At 36.5% G+C, this 16971-nt stretch overlaps 1 protein-coding gene across 3 annotated transcripts in view; it reads right to left on the minus strand.

Annotated features, from left to right (window-relative positions):
• Window positions 1–16750, minus strand: part of SLF1 (SMC5/6 complex localization factor 1) — an 81622-nt gene extending 64872 nt beyond the window's left edge. For 2 of the 3 annotated variants that reach the window (XM_077755311.1, XM_077755310.1), the window contains exons 1-4: window positions 16588–16749; window positions 5453–5566; window positions 5221–5296; window positions 3855–4095 (exon numbers count right to left, since the gene is read on the minus strand). In XM_077755311.1, the coding sequence (XP_077611437.1) occupies window positions 3855–4095; window positions 5221–5296; window positions 5453–5566 (431 nt within the window). In that variant the 5' untranslated portion in view covers window positions 16588–16749. Of the gene's footprint in view, window positions 1–3854; window positions 4096–5220; window positions 5297–5452; window positions 5567–16587 lie in introns of all 3 variants that reach the window. The other variant, XM_077755309.1, reaches the window with a different exon arrangement.
• Between the last annotated feature and the right edge of the window lie 221 nt (window positions 16751–16971).

The following is a 16971-nucleotide window of genomic DNA, read 5'->3' on the forward strand; positions in this document are numbered from 1 at the left end:
AGCTACTCCCTTCCTCAGTGGGGAAATACTAAGAACTTTTTCCGTAAGGTCAGGAACAAGAGAGGGACATCCTCTCACCAGTTTTGTTTAACATAGGACTGGAAGTCCTAGCCTCAGTAATTAGACTACAAAAAGAAATTAAAGGCATCCAAACTGGCAAGGAAGAAGTCAAATTCTCCTTCTCTGCAGAGGACTTAATACTGTAACTAGAAAACCCAAAAGACTCCACCAAAAAATTGCTAGAACTGATACACGAATTCAGCAAAGTTGCAGGATACAAAATCAATGTACAGAAATTTGCTGCATTTTTATTCACCAATAATGAAGCAGCAGAAAGAGAAATTAAGAAATGATCCCATTTACAATTGTACCAAAAGCCTTAAGAATAGGAATAAACTTAACCAAAGTGGTAAAAGATTTATACACTGAAAACTATACAATACATGTGAAAGAAACTGAAGATGATGACACAAAGAAATGGAAAATCATTCTATGCTCATGGATTGGAAGAACAAATATTGTTAAAATGTCTATATTACCCCAAGCAATCTACACATTCAGTGCAATCTCTATCAAAATACCACCAGAATCTTTCACATAGCTAGAATAATCCTAAAATTTGTATGGAACCAGAAAATAACCCAAATAACTAAAGTTATGTTGAAAAAGAAAACCAAAGCTAGAGGCAACACAATTCTGGACTTAGGTTATATCACAGAGCTGTAGTGATCAAGACAGTATAACACTGGCACAAAAACAGATACAACAGGTCCATGGAACAGAATAGAAAATCCAGAAATGCACTCATAACTATACTATCAATTCATATTCGATAAAGCAGGAAAGAATATCCAATGGGTAAAAGTCTCTTCAACAAACAGTGTTGGTAAAACTGGATGGACAGCAACATGCAAAATAATGAAATTAAACCACTTTCTTACACCATATGCTAAAATAATTCAAAATGGATGAAAGACTTTAATGTGAAACAGGAAATACTCAAAATCCTACAGAAGAGCACAGGCAGCAAATCTTTTTGACCTGGGCTGTCAAAAAGACACATCTTACTAGATACATCTTCAGAAGCCAGGAAAACAAAAGCAAACATGAACTACTGGGACTTCACCAAGATAAAACTTCTGCACAGTGAAGGAAACAATCCATAAAACTAAAAGGCAGCCTACAGAATGGGCGAAGATATTTACAAATGACATTATCTAATAAAGAATTAGTATCCAAAACCTATAAAGAGCTTATCAAACTAAATACCCAAAAAACAACAACACAGTTAGGAAATGGGCAGAAGACAAGAACACTTCCAAAGAAGACATTCAGATGGCTAACAGACACATGGAAAAATGCTCAACATTACTCATCATCAAGAAAATACAAACCAAAACCACACTGAGGTACTATCTCAACTATCAGAATGGCTAAAATTAGTAACTCAAAAACAACAGATATTGGCAAGAATGTGGGGAAAAGGGAAACTTCTTACCTACTGGTGGGAATGCAAACTGATGCAGCCACTATGGAAGCCAGTGTGAAGGTTCCTCAGAAAGTTAAAGCTAGAAGTACACCATGATCCAACAATTATACTACTAGGTGTTTATACAAAAATACTGATTTGAAGGGGCATATGCACCCTTGTTTATAGCAGCACTAGAAACAATAGCCAATTTACAGAAAGAGCCTAAATGTCCATCAACTGATGAATGGATAAATAAGATCCATACAATGGAATATTACCCAGCCATTAAAAAGAACGAAATCTTGTTCTTGACTTGCCAAGGACATGAACGGAATTAGAGTGTATTATGCTAAACGAAGTCAGTCAGTAAGAGAAAGACAAGTATCATGGTTTCACTCATAGGTGGCATTTAACAGACAAAAAAGATTAACATAGGGGAAGGCAAAGGAAAAATAAAGTAAGATTAAAAAAAGGAGGGAAGGAGGCAAACCATAAAAGACTCTTAACTAAAGAGAACAAACTGAGGGTTGCTGGAGGGGAAGTAAGTGGGAGGATGATCTAAATAGGTGATGGGCATTAAGGAGGGCACTTGTAAGGATGAGTATTGGGTGTTATCTGTAAGTGATGAATCACTAAATTCTATTCCTGAAAGAAATACTACACTATATGTAACTAACTGGAATTACATATAATCAAAATAATTTACCATATTAACAGAGTAAAGGAGAAACACCAATTATCTCAACAGATGCAGATAAAAACTTTCAGAGCAATCCATTTATAACAACATCCCAAAACATAAAGTACTTAGGAATCAATTAACATATGTGCAATATTTATACAATGAAAACTGTAATACCTTAATGAAAAAAATCAAAGACCTAGAGAGAGATGGTATATATAGATAGGAGAACTCAGTATTGTCAAGATCTCAATTCTCCCCAATTTGACCTATAGATTCAATAAAATTCTAATCATAATTCCAGCTTGCTTTTTTTGTAGGAATTGACAAGGCGGTTGTAAAATGTATAAGGAAATATAGATATTCCAGAATCACCAAAATATTTTTGAATAAGACAAAGTTGGAGGACTCCCTCCACCTGATTTCAAGACTCATTATAAAGCTACAGTAACCAAAACTGTGTGCTTTGGTATCAGGCAGACAGACACCAGCAGAGTAGGAAGCCCACAAATAAACAAATATAGTCAAGTGATATTTGGACAATAGTGCCAAAGTAACTGCAGAGCAAATGAAATCTCACACAACTTCAGAAAACAGTTTGGCATTTTCCCATAATGTTAAATACACAACTGCCATCTGAGCCAGCAATTTCATTTTTGGTATTTACCCAAGATAAAAACAAATATACATGAAGACTTGAACTCAAATGTTCATTGCAGCTTTATTTATATTAACACAAATAAAAAAACAAAACTAAAACCTAAAAACAAATGTCTATCAATGGGTGAGTAAACAGATAGTAATATATCTGCTAAGTGAAATACTACTAAGCAACAAAAAGGAGTGAACTCCTAATACGCACAATAACCTGGATGAATCTCAAAAATAATGAGTTAAGCAAATGAAGCTGTATCAAAGGAGTATATACAGAACTCCATTCACAGTAACTAAAAAAAAAAAAAAAGGCCAAATCTAATGTATGGCGTAACAAAGGCAATTAATGGTTGTCTTATATAGGTGGAGCAGAATTAAATGTGTAATGACACAAGGGAGCTCTGTAGAATTACATAATTCTTACAGATCTTGACAGTAGTGCGTGTGGGGGGTAACATGGGTGTATAAATTTGTCCACAGTCATCAAAATGTATACTTAAAATGTGTGTGTTTTGCTTACCTATAAGTAATACTTCTGTACAGGTGACTAAAGGCCCTTACATCCCCCCTAATAGTTATCACAGTGTCTGAATACAATTTACTCAGTAAGAAGTCTTTTAAAAATATGATGTAAAAGACAGGAAGAAATGAAACAATGAAAGAAACAGATGAACCATAATGCTACACTGTATAGACCCAGAAAAAGCCTTTGTGATAAAGACTTATAAAATTCTAAACTGCTTCAAAACTAAAATCAGAATCTTCTAATTTTTTTATTTTGCTTGAGTTACCCAAAAGAAATAATATGGAAAGTTAAACAGAAACCCCAAGAGTACTCTAAAGCAGTACTATAAAGTAGATTTTGTTCTAGTAGACACATATACTTAAATGTACAGAATGGCTTAACTCTGAGATTAAAGAGTAAATCATCATGGTTCATTTGGACTAAATCACAAATTTCAAAGAAATTAAAAATGATATTTAATCAAACCGAACTTGTTTTTTTTTTGTTGTTTTTGCTTTAGCTTTCATGATAACTCATCTTACCTTACAAGAGAATCACTTCGTTTATCAGCTCTAACGAGGAGGACAACTTTCCATCTATGGAAGGCTCCTGGAGCACCAGTGCGTTTCAGCTCTTCGCGCCATCTTTTAGGTGCAGATTGCATTTGAGGTGAAAAATTGGAGTCTTTTTCAATTTTATAGCCCCATTCATAAGTTGTTTCATCAAGCCATCTGCCACTTTTGGCACTATGAATTATGTAGTCCTTAGTTAATACCCACTTTCCTAGAAAGCAAATCAACTGTCAGTCACAAAAGAATTGTGGTTCTAATGAATGGTACACAATAAAGACCAAATATCAAATAAAGTTTGATACTGTTCAACATGAGACCCTTAGGCTATGTTGCCAACATCATCTTTGAATTATGTTTGTTTCCCCAAATTTTTGGTAGAGGGCTACAATGTCACTGAACATTGTATATAATTTTTCCCATAATAATTCTAAGTCTAAAAACATTACTGAATAAAATACAAACCTAAGGCTTAATAAAATACGTATGGTATTTCTTAAATTATGTCTACTCTTACTATTCACCATTTTGGCTGAGACTTGTATTTTTCTTCCTATGGTAATGACTTTTGTAATGATGTTTACAGCAATGTTACCCTTTGTAAAAGAAATTTACAAACACTCTGAACCTTCTTTAACCGGGCATCCGTAATTTTTTTTTTTTCAACAGCAAGGACAATAATACTTTCAATTTGTAGATATAAAAATAAACCCAAGCATCTTTCTGGTGAGTTACTCTAAAAAAATAAATTTCCTGACATTATATATAATTTTTTTTGACAATAACTACACTAATGATATGCTAGATCACAGAAAAGAAACAATAAAAGGAACATCAAGGATGACAAAGATAGAAGGAAGAACACTAAGCCCCAAGTTGGATTTACGGATTTTAAAATCTTAGAAAAACAAGACAGTGTGATCACTGCTTCATAGCATGGATGGGAACAGAGGCAAGAGGAGGAGAACAAAGACTCTTTCCAAAGACAGATCAAAGAAAACTTGACTAGAACAGTTCACTGAAGCTTCAAGAAAATCTTTTTTATTTTTCTTTTGGCATTTTATGTCTTTCCTTTTCTGTTAAATTTTTTTTCTGACATAAAATATTTACATAAAACACTAAGTCTTTGGTAAAGTAAGTATTTTCGCCTCTTTGATACATTCTTGTATGTTACAAAGTTTTGCTTAGAAAAATAAAACAAAAACATAAATATTTTCAGAAAAATATCAGGAAAAAACATATTTATGTTTGATATAATAAGCATATTATCTTTTGGAAATTAAGGTATCTTTTTTTTCACATGAAAATTTTTATTCAAGGGGAAAGGTAGTTAATTTACCTGCTGCACAAGCTGCTAAGAACTTTTCACTCTTACACAAGCGTTCAGCTATAAGATGGGTACAATTTTTGTATTTCTGAAAGAAAAAAATCCACATGAAGAAACGTTACTAAGGTAAGATTTCCTTTATAGCACATTTTATTCCTACAATATCAAGAGGACATTTTATCATTCTTAGACCAGTATTATTTTTCAATTCTATTTTAAATACTTTACAAGTTTCTATACTCACCTCACTCTTAATAAAAGTGCAATCTAGTTTTAAAAGCAATTTGCCTAGAGCTTCCTTTTCTTCCATCTTAAATCCCGTCATCTGGATGATATGCTTTGGAGCACCATCTTCCATCTAACATATATACAAATAAAGAAGACAACATATGTTAAAGATATTATTCACAGGATTGACCTTACTTTTTCTTAACTATGAGTGCTAAAAATAAAAAATAAAACTTAAAATGAATTAAACATTTAAGGCTCTATTGTAAATACCAATGTTAACACTGCTTATGTGCAACAGAAGCTGGTTTATAAAGTTATCTTCTCAAAATGTGACTGTAAATAGATTTTCCTTTTTCTGGTTTGAATACTGAAAGTTTGCATCACTACAGCATTTGACGCTAGAACACTGATGAATGATTACAATTCTTCAGAAAGGGATACTTAAACAAATATTAGTATAATAATACTACCTTCATTTTAAAAGCACTCTTTTTGTTAAGGTCTTATGAAACAATGATTTGTGGACAGATATTGGGAGTATGTATAAGTAGAGATATCAGGACTTATGGTCCCACATCATTTACACCAAGTAACTTAGTATAGTAGGTAAATATAATGAACCTGGATTCTATTCCCAATATACGTCTTCACTCTGCCATATGTTAGTTTCATCACCTACAAAATAAACTGAAAAAAATCAGTTTTCAAATATATTTTAAGAGGAACCTTAATCCACATTTAAATGTGGTTCATAAAGCACTCTGTTGTTGAAGCAGCACATTAAGCAAGAAAGATTCCACCTCACTGTATTTTTACTTTTATTATTTTTTTAAAGATTTTAAGTTTATTTACTTATTTTGAGAGAGAGAGAGAGAGAGTACAAGCAGAGAGCCTGATGTGAGGCTCAAACTCACAAACTGTGAGATCTAATCTGAGATCAAGAGTCAGATGGTTAACCTGCTGAGCCACTCAGGTGCCCTCATAGTATTTTTAATTAGAGTACTGGATTTTGTTTGTTTACATGACATCAGAACTTCAGAACTAGATGGTATCATAGAGGAAATCTACTTTCTCATTATAGATGAAAAAAGCTGGGACTATGGAAATTGGTAATTTTCCATTTCTCTAACAATTTTGTTACTAAAGCTCTAAATTAGTGTTTAATTAATGCTGCAGAGCAAAAGCTGCTGACCTCTTTAAAGACAATTAAAAGCAAACTAAAAAATTATACCTGTTTGAGGTGGGGAATAGGAACAGACAACTGGTGACAAGTGTTACATAGAAGAAGACAAGTGTATAAAGACAAGCGTTCTTTATAGAAAATCTACTGTCAAAGACCAAATACATACAGACATTAAATACATATGAACTATATACACATGTATGTATTTAGGTAAAGGTTGTGATTCATTTTTGAGTAAAACCTGAAAGTCTCACTATGAACAATTTAAAGCATTACTCATGGTTGTGAACGAACCTTCATTTCCTTTGCTTGTGGTTTCTAAGAGGAAGAACTTCAGCTGAAAGTAAGCCTGGTTTCCCTCTCTACCTTCCTCACTCCTTGCTTTGGGAGGAGAAGGTATTTGAGAGAACTAACTGGATATGCTTTGATAGACGGATCTTCACACTCTTGCAAAGACAAGTTCATTTTAATGCTTTCTGACATGTCCTAAGAGGCTGCCAGTAGTAGTCCTAAAGCCCGGTGGGTAAATGAATTCTGAAAATATGTATTAAGAAGCACACTTGAGCTACACAAAGCTACCTCTTCCAAACTATTTTTTAGTCAGTAAAAAAGCTGACATTTTGGCCCCAAAATACCGGATTTTCTTATTTCTCTACTGGCTCCGAAAGAGGGAAAGGGATGTAATGCATTAACCCTTTAAAATACTAAAACTCAAGATACTGAACATAAAGAATAGGTCTCTAAGGATAAGGCTTCTCAAAGAAATATTTTTTTAAAAGTTAAATGGTTCTAGTACAAAATTATAACACACACAAAAAAGGGCTTATCTTATGAAAAATCATTCATGTAAAATACTGCCAACTAAATTTTTGCAGAAGGAACTCCTTATAAATTTCTTTAACAATGTATACGGAATATACGACATAGCCTCTCCATAATAATATCCATTTATATGGACTGGTAATATATAAAAACTTTACAAAGAATATCCTCTGTTGCTTGAAATAATGATTGATGCAGAACACATTAACACACATACAATAAAGGCCCAAGTGGATTATAAAGCATACAACCATAACTAAGGAGAAATGTTGCTTCTATTAATTCTATGGATATACATAAAACTTTCAAGCAAATTTCCTTTAAAAAAATAGTAGGTCCTCCTTAAAAAAGAAAGCATTGATGGAGGCTTCACAGTTCCAGACTTAAGTTATATTACAAAGCTGTAGTGATCAAAACAGCATAGTATTAGCACAAAAACAGACACATGCATCAGTGGAACAAAATAAAAAGTCAGAAATGAACCAACAACTATATGGCCAACTAACTGCTGACAAAGCAGGTAAGAATATCCAATGGTAAAAAGATGGTCACTTCAGCAAATGGTGCTGGGAAAACTGGACAGCAACATGCAAAAGAATGAAACTGGACCACTTTCTGACACAGGACACAAAAATAAATTCAACATGGATGAAAGACCTAAACGTGAGATCTAAAACCATAAAAATCCTAGAGAACACAGGCAGTAACCTCTTTCCAGATAGGTCTCCTGAGGCAAGGAAAACAAAAGCTAAAATAAAATATTGGGACTTTATCAAAATAACAAGCTTCTGCCCAGTGAAGGAAACAACCAATAAAAGTAAGGGAATCTAGGAATGGAAGAAGACATTTGCAAATGACATATTTGATAAAGGGTTAGTATCCAAAATATATAAAGAACTTACATAACTCACCACACACAAAAAAACCCCCAAATAATCTAAGTAGAAAATGGGCAGAAGACATGATAGACATTTTCCTAAAGAACACATCCAGATGGCCAACAGATACATGAAAAGATGCTCAACATCATTGACCATTAGGGAAATACAAATCAAAACTATAAGAAGATACCACCTCACACCGGTCAGAATGGCTAAAATCAACACTATGAGAAACAGCTATTGGTGAGAAAGGGGAGAAAGGGGAAACCTCTTGTACTGCTGGTGGGAATGCAAACTGGTGCAGTCACTCTGGAAAACAGTATAGAGGTTCCTCAAGAAGTTAAAAAGAAACCTACTCTATGATCTAGCAATTGTACTAGTAGGTATTTACCCAAAGAATAAAAAACAACAACTAATTTTTTATTAGGGATAAATGCACCCCAATGTTGATAGCAGCATTGTCTATAATAGCCAAATTATGGAAACAGCCCAAGTGTACATAGACTGATGAAAGGATAAAGATGTGGTATATATACAATGGAATATTACTCAGCCGTAAAAAAGAACAAAATCTTGCCATTTGCAATGACATACGTGGAGCTAGAGAGTATTATGCCAAGTACAATAAGTCAGAGAGCAACAAAATACCATACGATTTCACTCATAGGTGCAATTTAAGAAATAAAAATGAGCCAAGGAAATAAAAGAGAGGGAGGCAAACCAAGAAACAGACTTAACTACAGAGAGCAAAATGATGATTACCATAGAAGGGAGAGGGAGGGTGGATTAAATAGGTGACAGGGAATAAGAGGCATACTTGTGATATGCACCAGGTGTTGTATGGAAGTGCTGAATCACTATATCATACACCTGAAACCAGTATTACACTGTACGTTAACTGGAATTTAAATGACATTTAAAAATAATAAAAAAGAACTAAAAAAACAAAACAAGAAAATGGTAGGTCGTTTAAGAAATACTAGGTAAGTGAAATTCAACACATCAGTGACGATCATCTTGCTATTCTTTTTTTTTTTAACGTTTGTTTATTTTTGAGAGAGAGAGACAGTCTGACAGACAGACCGTAAGCAGGGGAAGGGCAGAAAGAGGGAGACAGAGAATCCAAAGCAGGCTCCAGGCTTTGAGCTGTCAGCACAGAGCCAGCAGCAGGGCTCAAACTCATGGTCAGCTAGGTCATGATCTGAGCCAAGGTCGGATGCTTACCCAACTGAGCCACCCAGGTGCCCCCCAAACAATAATGAAAAAGAATTACCAAAAAAAAAAAAAAAAAAAAAAAAAAAAAAAGGGGGGCTTTTTAAAAAANGTCCTTTAAGAAGCACGAGGTAAGTGAAATTCAACATACTGGTGAAGATCATCTTGGTATTCTAATGCAAAGGCAAACTAATCTAATCTTTTATATTTCTTTAAAGCCACTTTTATTAGAGGAACACAAGTGTTTCAGCCATATTTATATCACCTACTACATTTATTTACGTATTTTAAAGTTTCAAAAAGCTATTTAGTAGGCTATTCCAAGAAATGCTGCAAAAAAGAAGGTTGATTAACTTTAGAAACCTAAAATCTTGCCTATCAGGCTTTTCTAAAATACTGACATATATAAGCTACTGTTAAATAACCAGAATATACATACAGAAAGCAATGAATACAAAATCACTATAACATTATTATCCAGAATGTTCTATTTAAAGATTGTCCTTTGAATTGTATTCTTCTGCTTCCTGAGAACTAGGTGTATGTTACACAGAACTATAAGGGGAAAAAAATTATCATACTATATTCCTCTTTCATATCTAGTTAATTAACAGCTATTTTACAATCCAAATGTTTTTTTTTTTTTATTTTTTGTTTACTTGAGACCGTGCGTGCAAGCTGGGGAGAAGGGCAGGAGAGAGAGAATCTCAAGCAGGCTCCACACTCAAGCATGGAGCCAGACCCTCGGCTCTATGCCACTACCATGAGATCATGACCGGAGCCAAAATCAAGAGTCCAGTACTCAACTGAACGAGTCACCCAGGGGCCCCGGGTGTTTATGATTTTGACATTTTAGCATATTCTGATTATAAATTATTAAGTGACTTGGATGTGCATCATGCAAACTTTTCACCTTAAAATCATACTTTCTTTATAATGGAATAAATACATCCGTTTTGTATATTTAACAGCATTTTCTGTCAAAGCAAGAGTTCACACTAAAATGAAAACAGGACCAACTGTGCTTAATAGTAGAAATCAGGAAACTTTAAAAGCAATTTCTTTGCTCTGAAAAACCATTAAAAATGAAACTGATACTAAACAAGCAAAAGGAAGGGCAGTGTGAAATAAAAGGATGTCCTGATTCAAACATTATGCAAATACTAATGTTGAAAAACAAATCAAAATAAAGGGCATTTATTTACAAGTTTATCAGAAAAACTGGGCTATTCGCTAAACTTTTACAGAGGTGTGAATCCTCACGATTGTACAAAATAACTAGTACATTTTTTTATAAACAAATTCCAGGGGCGCCTGGGTGGCTTGGTCGGTTGAGCCTCCAGACTCAATTTCAGCTCAGGTCATGGTCTCATGGTTCGTTAGTTTGGGCCCAACATCAGGCTCCGCACTGACAACATAGAGTCTGCTTGGAATTCTCTCTTCTCTCTGTCTCTCAAAATAAGTACAGGAAACATTAAAAAAAAAACAAAACAAAAACAAAGTTCCATTAACCTAATTGAGTTAACATCTAACATCCTATAAGCAAGTGATCTACTCAAAGTAACAGTTCACAATAGAGTTAGCAATGCTTTTTAATACTATAATCCTAGGACAAACTTACAGGCTGGGTCACCAATCTAATTCATGCAACTACATGAAAAAACTGGCATTTGTATACACAGAAAAAGACATTTATAGATACACAGGTAGCATTATTTATATTTATTCAGTGGTTTAATGGTTCTTTCTATGACCCTGCTGGATTAAGAAAACAAGAAACAACAGTCTGATATGCCAATAAGTGCAGAGAGAGCGTTATATAATACCGGTTTAACACTGACTAATGACTCAAACAATTCAAAGTCCTTATAAGAAGGGTCAGGTTGTGTGGGTGATGTCCTGGGGTACGGAGGACCAAGGACTAACTGCCACATGTCTTCTAGCACAAGAAAGTAAATACACTGCAATATAATTCTATCGTTGGTATTTCTAGGGAAATGGCAGCTTTTTCTAGAACTTGGAGGAGGTGATCCTTCAAGCATTCACACAGAAGCTACTATCCTAACACAACAAAAGAAAAAGGAGAGCATTTATTTAAAGTTAAAGGTTTTATCTTTATCATCAAAAAGTGAAAAATTACACACTAGGTTCTTAGTTACAAGAAAATGTTTTTGTAATATATTTTTAAACGCAGTATTTAAAAAAATAGTTACTTACCTTGAACCATATAATACACACCACTAAGGAGATAATGATTGTGAACAGAGCTGGCATTTATGCAGAGAAAGCAACTGTCTCTGCGGTGTGGACTTTCCCAAAATATCTCCCACATGGGCCTATCCCTGATGCCTGAAATTCCTCTGCAGTTGGTGCTAGTTGCAAATGCAAATAAACCTATAGCACTCATCATAATTAAGAACATTTTATTAAGCACTAGCTTTTTAGTGTCTATGAATTCTTTATGACACTGAGCTAGAACACATTTGAAGAATATGACACACAGAGTGTATAGAAAAGAGAAGTCAGGGAAAAGTAGAGGCAGGAATACAGTTGAATGCAAAGGTCTGGTTCAGAAGGGAGAATAAAAAACCAGGGTGTAATGGTTGAAAGAAGAAAGTGCTGCAAAAAATAAGCAGTGATTATCCACTTTCACTTAAGAACCAAAAATTTCCCTCAAAATAACTTCCACTGTTACTTTTAACACACAATTATAGAAAATTTAAAAAATACTACAAAGCATATAGAAAGATTACAATCACTGTAATCCCTTCACCCTGTAATACCATTGTTAACATCTGGGGGAAGGGGGAAGGGTTTGACTTGAAGGTTTTATGTATGTGTGTGAAAAAACAACCTGTAACAAAACTGAAATTATTATATAGTTCTGTATTTTAATTTTTATTTAAAATATTATCTTGATCATTTTTCCATGCCACTGAAAATTCTTTATCCTTTCAAGGTAACCGGGTTGAAAACTAAGCTTGTTAGTCTAGCAAACTATTTTGATTTTAAACCTACTTTTATTTTGATTTTAAATCTACTAAAGAAAATCACTTTTAAGCTTCCCTTTTCTGGAAAAGATCTACCAAGACTTAAATACAATCAATATTGCTGCTTTGTCAAGTGTTTTAAGATTTTCATGGTTTCTCCTATTTAAAGCATTTAACTGGGAAAGCAAATAAGTGACAAGGGTCAAATGGTTGGATCTCTGTTTTAACCAATACTGCAAAAAGTATATACAAATCAGTGTATCCATACTGACCGAGTAGATCACTGTTTGGCTCTGAATGCTGTAAGAATCAAGTGGAGTTGAGGAATTCTGTACCCTCTTAGCTGAAGAGCCAAATTAGGCCTTTCTTAATTTCATTCAGCTGCCCTTTGGAATTCTCTTCTTAAAGACGTAGTGTCCATTCCTGCGCCTTCTTTAAAGATATGAAATACGTGTGTGCCTGTGTGTGTGTATATTTGACTGACCTCTCCAGTGGGGAGACCTGAGGGATGCTATTTTTTTTTTTTAATGTTTTCTTTATTTCTGAGAGAGAGAGAGCAGCGTGAGCAGGGGAGGGTCAGAGAGAGAGGGAGACACAGAATCCGAAACAGACTCCAGGCTCTGAGCTGTCAGCACAGAGCCCGATGCAGGGCTCGAATCCACGAACCGTGAGATCATGACCTGAGCCGAAGTGGGACGCTTAACGGACTGAGCCACCCAGGCACCCCATTTCAATGGCATTCCTTGGGAAAGGAACAGCCATATTCAGTCTTTCTGACGGCAAATTTAGCAGGAGAGGGAGAAAAGGAAGTTGCAGCAGAGTGAGCTTGGTGAGGAGGACATGACAGGCTAAGAGGACTTATGCAGATGTTCCATCTATCCAGTACCATACAAGGAACACGTAGACTGGAGATGCTACTTGTAGGGATAAAGACACCCTTAAGGAAGCAAGATGGGCAAGAGGGACAATGTTCAGGGAAAAAAGAATGGATAGACAGTCTATGTTGGTTAGCTGTGGGGGATGAAAGTCAAACATGCTTTAAGTACACTAGGAACTTTGTTTTAATCACTTAGTAGATGCATGAGATAGGTCCTCATTAAAAGTGAACTCCTGCTTGTTCAGCCTAACTATAGTCTATAGATTACCTGTTAGTTCCTTCCCTTATTGACAATTTAAGTGTTGTTTACCCTTCTTATACAGATGAGGATACTAGGGAATCTTAGGAATTAAGAAACTAGCTCAAGGGTACACAGCTAGGAAAATGGTGAAATCAAGGTTTGGTTCAAAGAACTGCCTGTTTCTAAGTGCCTTTTCCACAATACCACAGACTTAAATTTCACAATTCAGTCTAATAATTTTAACTACATTATAATTTTACAAATTAATCTATTTTTAGCTAGCACAAGAGAAGAATACACTGCAGGTAAAGCAATCTACTATGAGGGTGAGGAGATATTTAGATGAGCTAGATTACTGAAAAATATTTAAACATAACTACAAAAATAACACTAATGTCTTAAGATTTCAAAGCATTTCTAGGAACAATCTAAAGAGTGCCATTTATTATGAAAAATAATATTTTCATTATTTTCCTTTCAAAATGGATCTCAGGTGAATTACTAGACTAATTCATACGGGCTTTTCTTCATCAAGAATAACCAAACAGCCTATTTCAAAGTAATTTTGATACCAAGAAAATAAAAACAAAGTCAACTTACAAGTTTCAGGGAGGGGCACCTGGGTGGCTCAGTTGGTTAAGCGTCTTACTTTGGCCCCTGTCTGGCTCTATGCTGACAGCTCAGAGCCTGGAGCCTGATTTGGACTCTGTGTCTGTCTCTCTCTCTCTCTCTCTCTCTCTCTCTGCCCCTCACCCACCTGTGCTCTTTCTCTCTTTTAAAAAAAAAATAAAAAAAAAAGTTTCAGGGATACTTTGGGGCGCCTGGGTGGCTCAGTCAGTTAAGTGTCACTACTCCTGATTTTCGCTTCTATCATGACTCATGGTTCTTGAGTTTGAGCCCCACACTGGGCTCTGCACTGACAGTGTGGAGCCTGCTTAAGAGCCTCCCTCTCTCTGCCCTGCCCCTGCTTATGCTCTTTCAAAATACACAAAACTTTAAAAAATAATTTTAAGAAGTTTCAGAGATAGTTTTGAACAATAAGATGTCCTTAGAAGGTTAAGAATAGTACATAATACATTGTGCAGCATGTTTTCCATTAACATATTTATGGACAATTACAAGAATTACATATTACATTATTGAGAAAGAGGGTTCTGTACTTTCTTTAGGTTTTACTTATTTTTTAAAAATATTTTTATTTATTTCTAGGAGAGAGAGAGAGAGAGACAGCGTGAGCAGGGGAGGGTCAGAGAGAGAGGGAGTCACAGACTCTGAAACAGGCTCCAGGCTCTGAGCTGGCAGCCAGCCCAGAGCCCGACGCGGGGCTCGAACCCACGAACCGTGAGATCATGACCTAAGTGAAAGTTGGACGCTTAACCGACTAAGCCACCCAGGTGCCCCTCTTTAGGTTTTATTATTCGCAGTCTATATGCAATTGATCTTTTCAAAAATTGTTTAAGCAATGAAAAGACACTGAATAACTAATCAAAAAAATACTGTCTAGTTAAAAAAGCTATACAACCGGTTTTCAAAAAAAAATGTTTCTGTGAAAACTTTGGATACTATTATGAAGTCATAAGAGGTTTGAATTTTGATTATAAAAGATAGCCACATTTAACCACCTTTTCAAAGTCTGTTTCACATGACTCTGCTTTCTGCTTTAAGGAAGCAACAAGAAAATATTAAATCATACAACTGAACCTAAGTCAACAAGGCCAAAAAAAATCTGTATTTAGAAAACAGATTTAAAAGGGGCTGATGTGCATTACTGAAGGCTAATGGTCTTCACAATAATTTATACATTCAAGTATTTAAAATGTCCTAATTCATTTAAGTTAACAATACTCTTTAAATTAGATATAATCAAATCAGACATAAAAAACACCCCCCAACATTCAACTTCTGTACTGAACACTTGCAATACAGGTTAGTCGAATGTTTCTAAAACGGGAACATCTTGAACATCAACAGATACTTATAGGTACTGAAGCATAACTTAACATAAACCAGAAAGTTCAGTAGACACTCTGTCACACGTCTACTGTACACTCAATTTAAGTGTTGATACCTAAGGTCTTAAGGAAAAACAATTGGGGAAGGAGACAGGATAGTCATTTGTCCAAAAAAAAGAGCTGATCACGTTCAAAAATCAGGCTCTGGGTTAGATTCTAATTTCTGGGTTAGATTCTGATAGGGAGTCGTCTGAGACAAACCAATTTTTTTTTTCAATTGTTTAATCAGACACTTTGGAAGTGGGAGGAATTCTCAGGATAATCCTATCACTTAGTCTTGTTGCTGGCCTTCAGGCAGCTAAGATACTATACCCCCAGGAACAGACAGCCTTCTTTTAGGGAAAAGTGTGTGCGTATGTTTAAAGGCATACAAGAGCCGCAGATACATGATCATTACCATTTGGTTACGTTAAACAAAAATTCTGCTAAGGAGAAAAGAACGGCACCACTTTCCCCGTCACTGGTAGGTGGGCCTGGGGGATCCCAGCCACCTGCACTGACGCTAAATGATGGAACGCAGCCAAGAGACTCGGCGAGAGGCGTCCCAGTCGGTTCTATGGAAACAGGAGACGCGGGTGGCCTAGCGTCGTCCTGGGAGAAGATCGACCAGCCGAGCTGCGCAAACAGGAGGCGGGGGAAACCTCCCAGCCCTGCACTGCGGAGACGCTCGGCGGCGGTCCCTGCGGCGGCAAGGGCGGAGCGGGGCGGGGTCTGCGGCCGCAGCCCACCAACGCGGGCGCAGAGCTCAGCGAGGCCGGGCGAGTGGGAACGAATGGTGGCTGCGGAAGGCAGGAGAAGCGGGCACCGGCGGCGCTCAACCCCAGCCCCTTCCCAATCTCACAGCCGGGAGCCGCAGAAACTTTGGGGACAAGGAGGAAACAACCCCAGAGAGTCAGGGTACACTGTGTCTTCCGAGCTGAGGCCCTTTACCTTCCCTGTCGGAGAGTCTGGGCTGCTTCCCTCGGGTGGCGGTGGTGACTGGGGAGACGACTGCCGCTGCAGCACTCGCTACCTCGCTAATCCGGGCTCTGGGAAATAATTTCCCGCCGCGCGCTAGGCGGCCCCGGAAGCTCTTGTACCATTTCCGGGGGGTTGTCAGTGACGCTCTTGATCCGTCGTCAGGGTGGTCCGAGCGGGTGCCTGGCTGGGTTCTGGCGGGCGGGCCAGGTTACTGCTAGATCTGCGCCAGACGTGGGAGACTGGTAAGTGATTTTTCTGGGTTGCCTCCTGGGCCTGGTACTTCCGGCCGGTCGAGGCTCCGTGTAGCATCTTAGCAGGACCAAGAAGTGAGTGGGAGACGGTTGAACCAGGAGT

Source organism: Crocuta crocuta, unplaced genomic scaffold (genome assembly GCF_008692635.1).
Source record: "Crocuta crocuta isolate KB4526 unplaced genomic scaffold, BGI_CrCroc_1.0 scaffold42, whole genome shotgun sequence".
Lineage (NCBI taxonomy): Eukaryota > Metazoa > Chordata > Mammalia > Carnivora > Hyaenidae > Crocuta > Crocuta crocuta.